The sequence below is a fragment of the Mercenaria mercenaria genome, chromosome 1 (genome assembly GCF_021730395.1).
Source record: "Mercenaria mercenaria strain notata chromosome 1, MADL_Memer_1, whole genome shotgun sequence".
Classification (NCBI taxonomy): Eukaryota; Metazoa; Mollusca; class Bivalvia; order Venerida; family Veneridae; genus Mercenaria; species Mercenaria mercenaria.
In genome coordinates this window covers 45,976,055-45,986,047 of record NC_069361.1, presented here as the reverse complement: position 1 = coordinate 45,986,047, position 9,993 = coordinate 45,976,055, and the positions used below count along the sequence as shown (strand labels likewise).

Below are 9,993 nucleotides of genomic sequence, written 5' to 3'. Positions count from 1 at the left end.
TGGTCGATTGATCGACATGTATAGTTATTTACCGTCTAGGATTTATGCATGTTACGTCAATGTGAAGTAAATGCACCCATATAATCACATAGAAATAATTCTCTTTTTTTTTTCTTGCTTTGTTCATTGTAGATACATATCTTCAACCGAAACATAATGGTTATATACAATATAGCATAATTTATTAGATATGTTGATTCAGAACGCTGATCTGCATTAAAGGATATTAGTCTCAATGTTTATAGTTACAAGCATAAACAAGTACTTCAGATTGTATATATGTCAACATTAAATAATAAGTTTATTTACATTAACAATAACATGCAGTAGGTTTAAAGTAGCCCACACTGCATGCACTTACATATAAATGCGGTATAAAGGTGTACTACAGCTAAACATCTGGCTGTCTGTTGTTGTTGTTTAACACTTCCCTTTTACATCACTACATTTGAATTTGACTCTATGTTATGAGGATTTCATGCATTTGAAGTAAATATCATACGTAAAGATAAATTAATATTTGGAAAAATGGCCAAGATTCGTTCCTTAAAGATAAATATTGCGGTATATTACTTTAATATGTTTCCAATTTCAGTCTGTTGCATACTTGTTTGTCGGTCCCGGAATGTTTAATGTTTCACTAATTTTTGGACAGGGGCATGTTGATCGTGCAAAGCTGATTTTCCAGACTATGTTCTGATGCTCCAGACTATGATTATGATGTAATCTTTTCCAGACTATGTTCTGAGGTTTCAGACTAAAGTTTGATGCTCCAGAATATGTTCTGATGTTCCAGACTTCGTTCTGATGTTCCAGACTACAGTCTGATGTTCCAGATTTTTTCTGATGTTCCAGATTTTATTTTCTGATGTTCTAGACTATGTTCTGAAGTTCCAGACAATGTTCTGATGTTCCAGACTTCGTTCTGATGAATGTTTTATCACATTTCAATTTATATTGTTTAATCATCTGTTAACACAAGTTTTCTATTTTGCAGATGAAACGTTACAAACGGTCGGCAAAAGTGAGCGGCTGCACCTTGCCCTGTTGTGCTCCCACAAAACATGTTCGGTGGGCACACCAGTCACCCTCTCCGCAAAGGGAACGAACTGAACAGACTACAAGAAAGTCTAAGTCTAGAAAAACTGTCAGTCCGTCAAATGTCTCCCCCATTGAAAATAGTGAAACCAAGACACGGGGTCGCACGGGTCATCGAGGTGAAAAAAAACCAGCCACAAACAAGAATGAGTGACAATGTAAATGTCTCGTCCTCAGTAAATACTCTTACCTATAACCGTGGTCGTAAACGGCAACGTGGTGAAAAACGCCAGTCACAAACACAGTTGGGTGATGATGTTGATATCACTCCCATTGTTAATACGCAAACCCATACACTGAATCGTAGAAGGCAACGAGGGCAACAAATCCAGCGACAAACAGACTCTGTTCCCTCTCAGTCTACAACAGGTGATCATGCGGATCCAAGCGGGTTACAAATGAACAGTCACTTGGGTGATGAACATCTGGATGAGAATGCACTGTATATAAGCGACGCGTCAGAATCCTCCGAAAATTCCAGTTCAGAGGATTCCAGCGAAGGGGGATACTCCAGTTTTGAAAGTATTATACACCGCCATTCTCAGACTTTAACAGGTAATGACACACTCTTCGTTGAGCCTGTCTCCACCCCTGTTACACACTCCATCTCTAAATCATTAAGAAAAAAATTCACCACAATAAGTTTATTGATTTTGGTACACTACTTCCATACACTGATATACCCCACCCTACAAAATATTCCATTACAGTAAACAATAATTCACATTTAAGCCTAGTCCCAACCAGCAATACCAAGAAAATAACGTCCATCGACGCCTGGACCACAGCATTTCTGAGGTTCGTTGCGATATATTCTTCAAAATATCCATCTGAGACTCCCCAACTTATGAAATATGGGGAAATAGTTAGGGACCTAGCAAGAAGACGTCCAGGGCTGGCATGGTCATTTTATGATGTTCAGGAAACACCAGATTATGCCATGGGACCGGCTTTATACAGAATTCTGGATCATGGCAACCACTCAAGACTCGCAACATCCCAATAATAGTTATTCTGGCAATCGGCCCTTTCGTGCAGGGTCCAACAGTTCCTTCCGTCCAGCCCAGAATTCCTTCCGTAGGCCTTCCAAATTCCTGGAGAACACCTGCTGGACATTCAATAAACGTAGTCTATGCAGGGATCCCAGATGCACCAGGCCCCATGTCTGCGGATTTTGCAGAGGGTCACACCATGCAGGGCTCTGTTCATTCACAAGCAAAGAACAGACCAGCATGTTCATACCACAAGTAGCCAAAGGTCCTTGCCACACCCAGTATTCCCCGTAACCCAAGAAATTAGTTTCCTTGCATCAAAACCAACTACGCCAAGTCAAGGTTGACATTTTATCGGAATACCTATCGGGTTATCACGGTTCAGACTACTTAATACAGGGTTTCAGAGAGGGTTTTCGTTTAGGCTATTCAGGTCCTCGGCTGCCTACTTCATGTTCGAATCTCAAATCTTGTAAGGAGTTTCCCTTAGTGGCCGAACAAAAACTGCAAAAGGAATTGTCTGCCAACCGCATCAAAGAGCCTTTCTTAGATCGCCCTTTTCCTAACCTTCAGGTCAGCCCTATAGGCCTAGTCCCGAAGAAAGTGGCAGGGGAATTCAGGGGATCCACCATTTAAGCCATCCAAAAGGTAAATCTGTAAATGATAACATAGATCCAAGTTTTTCAAAAGTTCACTACTCTTCTTTCGACCATGCAGTAAACTTGCTGCTGCAGCATGGCAACAACAGTTTTTTCGCAAAAACTGACTTAGATAATGCCTTCAGTTTAATTCCAATACACCCTGACGATCACAACTTTAAAGGCATCTATTTTCAAGGTCATTGTTACTATGATACCTGCCTACCCATGGGGGCTTCCAGTTCATGTGCTATTTTCGAAGCTTTTAGCACCTCCCTACATTGGATCGCTGAAACAAAACTTTGTATCCCAAGTATTGTCCATATCCTTGACGACTTTCTTTTTGTGGACAGTAATTTTTCCAAATGTCAGAAAAGTCTAGAAAACTTTCTGCATCTGTGTCAGGAATTGGGGGTCCCCACCAAGCCTTCAAAAACCGAGTCAGCAAGACAAACAATCGTATTCATGGGAATAGAACTAGACTCCATAACAATGGAAGCACGACCACCCCAAGACAAACTTACAAAGTTACAAACACTATTAGACCATCATGCAGGTCGTAGGAAAATAACCCTCAAAGAGTTACAGTCATTAATCGGCCTGTTAAATTTCTGCTGCACTGTTGTTGTTCCGGTTCGCTGTTTTCTCCGCAGGTTAATCAATCTGACAGCGAAAGTCTCACAACCACACCATCATATTACACTGTCAGCCGACAGTCGACGCGGTCTGAAAGCCTGGAACTTATTTGCACAGCATTTCAATGGCAAAAATTTATTACTTCAGCACAAATGGGTTACATCTCAAAAATTACACTTACACACAGACGCCGCAGGCTCCCTCGGCTTTGGTGCAACATTTAAGACTAGTTGGTTCAATGGAATATGGCCAGCTCATTTAGCCTCATATAACATTACATTTAAGGAGCTTTTTCCGATAGTTCTCGCGTTAGAAATTTGGGGGACCCTTCTCGTCAACAAATGCATCGTTCTGCATTCAGATAACCATGCGGTTGTCCAGCTGCCTAAGATATAATGGCACTATATGACTAGCTCATCAAAATTTAAACTTGCTCATGGCACAAGCAACAAAAATCAATTAAAATTAATACTATAATGACAGATTGACCCGTAAAAGCCCGCCCTCTCAGACAGTCGAGCTGTAACAGTTTCATATAAGGCCTCACCAAATTAAAAAGTTGTTCATCGGATTTGCCGCTCGTATATTTTCAGAAACACACACAAAATTTTTTTTGTTTGTTTTTGGCTCTTGGGGGAAAGTTCAGTTCATACATTCCTTTGATACAGAATGAAGTTGACGCAGGTCCACTAAAAGACGTTGAAGCAAACACACGACAGGAATGCATATTACAGAGCAAGATACATGTATTTATCCAATACCTAAGTGTTTATTATTTTTGTTCATGTTTAAGAAATTTTAAGAAAAGAGTAGACACGATCGTCAAAATTTTCATCTGTATCGTTTCATTCCATTATTCCAAATTTGTACCATGCGGTCTCGTGGTATTCTTCTCCTGGTCGGACAACTGATTGGGGAAAATTCTCCTACAAAAATAAGAAGTGAAATCATTCATTTTATCGATGAAAAATATAGCATTACTAAAAGTATAGAAAAGAGTAATGCAATTAAATCTGACAGAAAATGTCTCTTCTGCTCTAAATTACACCACCACTATGGCAACGTACACCAAAACGAATCACAAAATTGTGCTTCGTAAATTAGTTTGGATTGCACATAGATCTACTTTAAGATGCTGAAAAAATATTTCAGCTTAAAATTTTGGTATAGTTGCTTAACAAGAAAGTATTCTACAACACCAGTCACTGGCAATGGATTCGATATCAGCGAGCTTGACAGCCTCAGCAACTTTGTACATACCTGATTGATAGAGTTAGGATAACCCATAGGCATAAATTCTATAGCGGCATATTTTTCATAAACGACTCCATCCTTGCAAGGTTTATCTCCCACGATTACATCCATAAAGTGGTTGCTGTATGCGAACACTGTAGTATTAGTGGAATATACCTCAATATAACGTTTGCTTGGTGGATGTTCGGCTCTGAAAATATTTATGTGGATTAACTTAAACTTTTTGTACTTCTGGTCTAAAACACTTCGTTGCAAATAATACTACAATGTATATGAAATAGAACAATTAGACAATGACGATTATAACATCAACAAAACAGATATCTTGTAATTGCTAGGAGTTTAAGGATGCGTATATTTTAGAAAAAAATGTGTCATGTAGTGCCTTGAATAATGAATAACATAAGTGTGGAAAAGATCAATTAGAAAGCATACCTTTAATGAACTCTACAGCTAAATCAGCCGATTTTGAGATTAAAGGGCTGTGTTTTCTCCTAATTTCTTTTGCAATATGTTGCTGGTATAAGTTGGTAATGAGTAATTGATCTTTTGGCACCACGTTCATCCGTGCATATCTGAGAACTTTAATTAGCAAGAGAGTTATTGTACTGCACTGCCATTATCTCATCCTGTCTGAAACGGGACTCCTTTCCAACCATTTTCCGTTTAAGCATTGTTTTAATGAAACAACAGTAACTTGAAGAAATTTAAAACTGGAGAAAAGTGCAAATTGCCGATTGTATTATTACACAGAATAATGGATATATGCATTTTAGAGTTTTATACCTTAAATTCAAAGTATATTACCTCGCCATGAATTTCTTTTCTCCTCTCTTATCAAATAGAAAGGCATGACAGAAAGCTCTCCCTCCCGTCAGTTTCTCTATGGTGTCACCTTCTACGCTCCGAGGCTGGCGGAAGTCCATTACCTTGTCCTCTTCAACAGTTACTGTTTTTCCTGAAATTATTTATTTTCAAAAGGGAAGAATCTCTGGCAACGTTTCTGGATGTTGGGGTGGGATTCAGTTAGAACTATTTTTTTTCTAATTCGTGTAATCTCATCATATTTCTTATTTATTCTAAACCCCGATCTAGATCCAAAGGGTTATCGTTTCACGCTATGTTAGGATTCGGTAGATTGAAAGATATTCATTAGTTATATGAGCAGTCCTTTATTTAAGAGCAAATATCCTTATGAATTAAGTGAAGCATACCAGTTGGCAAATGGTCTGTGCTCATCATTTCTAGGTATCTATCTGACCCAATCTGAATCACATGGTCCCTAATTGCCCCTTTGCCCTGTAAGTATAGAAGTTGTTCATTTACATTGAAACTATGTTTTAATAATTTTAAGCATATAAATTTTACATCTTATACATAAATGTATTGTGTTACAGTATGCTTATTTGGTTTTTACTACATTTCATCTCCTTTCTGATAGGCCATCCTCGCGGAAAGGAATTTGTATCGCCGACATGTTTAATTTTTTGTTGTTGAATAGGATACAGCAAAACACTGCATGTTTTCGGATATGGTCGCGTCAATAAAAAAAGTAATAAATTATTAGAATAAAATCTTAGTTTCTTCTAATCGAACTGAAATGATTATAAAATATAAACAAATTTAGAATATATGCAATCATGTTTTATGTAAAGGAGCAGACCTGTAGATGTACATAACAATATTATACATTTATATCCATACATATAGGTCGACCTCAGGATTGATTTATCGTCCTGGAAAAAAGTGATATTGACCGAAGGCGTGGTTGATATCACTTTTCCCAGGTCAATAAATCCTCATGTCTACCAAATATAACGGGCAATTAGTATCCAACAATTTGAATGGTACTTAAAAATAATTCAAAGATTTGTAGCAGGTGGTCATTTTTCCTAGTACAACTGTGTACGACGTTACACTGTTATAATGTGAAAATGGTATGACTCCCTGCTGGAGGTTAAGATGTGTATTGAAGGAACTGCTGAAATTGCAAGTACTTACGTGGCCAGCAAGGTTCACCATAAAGTGGCTACCCATGTCTATAATGGTTGGTTTAGTGGTTGTGGCCTTATAATCCATAGTTAATACGTTATCGTCATCTAGCGTATATGTAACATTCGTTACTACTTCACCAGGCATGCCTTCGCTACCATCTGGATCCTTATAACTGAGAGTGAGTGTGTTATCTTTAACTGTATAATCCCAAACTCTCTGTAATAAATGCACATAGTGTCTTTCTTGAAAATGCGGATTGTTATGATCAAATATTGATTGGCGGAAATTTTATTATTGGTCCAATGCACATTGCCAAAGCTGGCCTTATAAAGATGACAAATGACACGATACCGGGCTGTTTAGTGACTGACCCTACTACATCGTGTAAGCTAACGTTTGTTTGATGTTTTTTCTTCTTTTTTTTTTCTTTTTTTTTTTATTGTTGTCGTTTTTAGTTAGCATTTGACTATTGTAACTAAATGAAATAATTATGTTAAATATAGTTACTTTTTCTTCTGTTTATTGATCCTTCTGTTGACCAATACTGAAAAATGCCAAATACCCATTTCAATGTTGAATTCATATCATGTGGCGTTTAACAATTTTTAAGTATCGAGGCTCCTTGTATATCTTACCCTGCTAAAACCAACGAAGCCGCCGTGAACCCAGTGACCTCCGAACGGATCATTCTTTGAGACTTCATACGTTGAACCATCCAACGTAAATTTAGCACCGCTTATCCGGTTAGCAACTCGACCACACAAGGCTCCAAAATAATTGTTGTTTCCCTCGTAATCTGCATTTGTAAACATTTACGGTTAATAACGGAGTTTTATCACATTCACAAGAAACGCAAATACGTATCGATAGCCACCAACCCCTACCACCACAATCCTAATGTAAGTCATACTACCAGTGCTCGTTTTAAAGTACATTTGTAACTTTATATCGTCTATTAGCCAAGAAGGTGAAATAAATGCTCTGCTCAACAAACATTTTCATCATGGAGTAATGTATCTTACCTTTCACATTATCAAACCCTAGATTAACATCGACAACGTTGCCGTCTTTGTCAGGAAGATTTATCTCATAGACAACACAGCCAAAGTTGAGAATACTAACACTCACTTTGTTTTTGTTGCTCAGCGTAAACCTAGATTGTAAGAGAGGTATAGTTTTAATGATCTGCATTTATTGACCTAAGATTTTTGGAATTTACTTAAATGGTGTAGAAGCAATATATAAAACATGTTACATACTGACATAATCAATACTGGGGTACATTACGGAGTTGGGAGACCACTCTCAACCATATACTAGTTACTTTAATACATGGAGAATAGTTTTAGATAAATTGTAACACAGTTGAAAGCAAACAGGTTGAAATAAGGTTAAGATGGTTTATGAAGTGGAGTAGATATTACTTTTATCAATTTAAGTTTGATATCTTAAGGCACGATATGCGTACCTCAAGGTCAGTCGGCTACATGCATTACATTGTATATAAAATACTTGTGAATAACGTATGAAGCAAAACGAGTGCAAAAAGAGTGCAATTCTTTTAAGAAATAAAAGATCATACTTGTAAATATCTTCCCCCTTTGACGTTTTCCCGAAGAAATCCTTTTGCACTGCGTCTGCCATGGTCGATCGTTGATAGCCTTGTTATCTCCTTCCTGTTATCGTGTAAGGGTAGTCTCGGGTATTGAGCTAAACTTAAGATAAACTTTCGTAATCACAACAGGAGCTGAATCTGTGCAAACTGAGTTTTTGTTTATATGATATTTATGTTTGTCCAATATATACGTTTCAATGGACAAACACTTGCCATATGATCCTGGAGAAAGGCCGCAGTGAACGAGTTGCTGCTCTATGCAGAGCAGCTACTAACAAACCCGCAATTTAAATAACTAAATTTACAGGATTGATCTCTACCAGTCTGTGTTTGCAGTCAAAACAACAAATTAATAAACTGTCAGTCTGAAGAACTTCGAGTTTTTTTTCTTCTCGTGATGGTACAGATTCTGTTACAAAGAGTTTTGATCTTTTATATAGACTATGGATAATTGAGTACAATAATTTTAACAGAATTGTAGCTTTAATACCATTACCGTCGCCACTTTGCATAGGGTTGTAATAAGGGTTATACGGTAGACCTATCTACAATTTTCTAAAATTCTATGTAGAAAGGGGCCTTGCATCAGGTTATGTTCCTTTGGACACATCGGGTGTTGCTTTCGTTTCCCATCTTCAAAGACTGCCTAGCGTTGATAATTGTATCCAAAGGAATTTGACCTATTGTTAAGCCATGTGGAGGATTAAAAAAAAGCCTTCTTGAAAACTTTCGAAAAATCAAACATTATTAAATCTTCTGTTTGGTCATAAAATGTTCCAGCAGCTATGTACCCTCTAACCTCATTATGCAAATTATAAAGGATAGGGTTAACCTGAAAATGTTCTGTGATGCTTGAAATAAGGGTAAAAAGTAAAGTGTCTTGTTCCACGTGGGTCCGATGAAAGACCCCAACCTGGAATGGATGGAATAAATTATTTCCAACCGAGCCCGCGGCATGTGTCATATTCACCTCGTCACCATTCATTCTAGGTCGATACACCTAGAAAAAGTACCAATTAAAGTAAGTCACCCAGCACTGAACACTAGTCTGAATATCAGTCGCGGCTGGGAATCGAACCCAAATCGCTGGCGTTGAATCACTGTGACACTGACTCTGAGCTGGTTGATACAACGTGCCTTAGTTCTGACGATATCGTTCTGACATTAACATGAATACCTCACTCCTTCTTATTCCTTCTTTAAGGAGGGAGTTGACGGTTTGACCACTCAGATGGGAGTGGTTCTAATGGCAATGTTGAAAGCGTTTTTTTGGTTTTTTTGTTTTTGTTGTTCCAGACATCAATTTCACCACTAACTGTATTTAAATGTAGAGACCCCACTTACTCAAGCTTGATATATATCTATCTATACAAGCGAACAAAATGGGTATTTTTAGTGTTTGACCTTGGCTTTTGATCAGGCCTTAGATATAGTATCTCAAGATTTGATATGTCAGCTATTTCACCGTCGGTAACCTGCAGAGTTGGGAAATTTCACTCTCGGTAACCAAGCTTCCTGTGGAGTTGGGGAATCTCACCCCCGGTAGCCAAGATTGCTGGGGAGTTGGGAAATTTCACCCTCGGTAACCAAGATTCCTTGGGAGTGGGGAATATTTCAATATCGGTAGGAGTTGGGAAATTTCACCCTCATTAACCAAGATTCCTGGGTATAGGGGAATATTTCACTATTGGTAAGAGTTGGGAAATTTCACCCTCGGTAACCAAGATTCCTGGGGGAGTGGGGAGTACTTCACTATTGGCAGAGT

The 9,993-nt window shown here is 38.0% G+C and overlaps 1 protein-coding gene across 1 annotated transcript; it reads right to left on the bottom strand.

Moving 5' to 3' along the window:
- Positions 1–3,483: 3,483 nt before the first annotated feature.
- Positions 3,484–8,348, bottom strand: LOC123539932 (galactose mutarotase-like). The gene is made up of 8 exons (XM_045324717.2): positions 8,196–8,348; positions 7,636–7,766; positions 7,249–7,409; positions 6,620–6,829; positions 5,833–5,917; positions 5,426–5,576; positions 4,625–4,808; positions 3,484–4,290 (listed from the first exon to the last, which is right to left on the bottom strand). The coding sequence occupies exons 1-8, from the start codon at positions 8,255–8,257 to the stop codon at positions 4,210–4,212; spliced, it is 1,065 nt and encodes a 354-aa protein (XP_045180652.2). The 5' UTR covers positions 8,258–8,348; the 3' UTR covers positions 3,484–4,209.
- Positions 8,349–9,993: the final 1,645 nt, after the last annotated feature.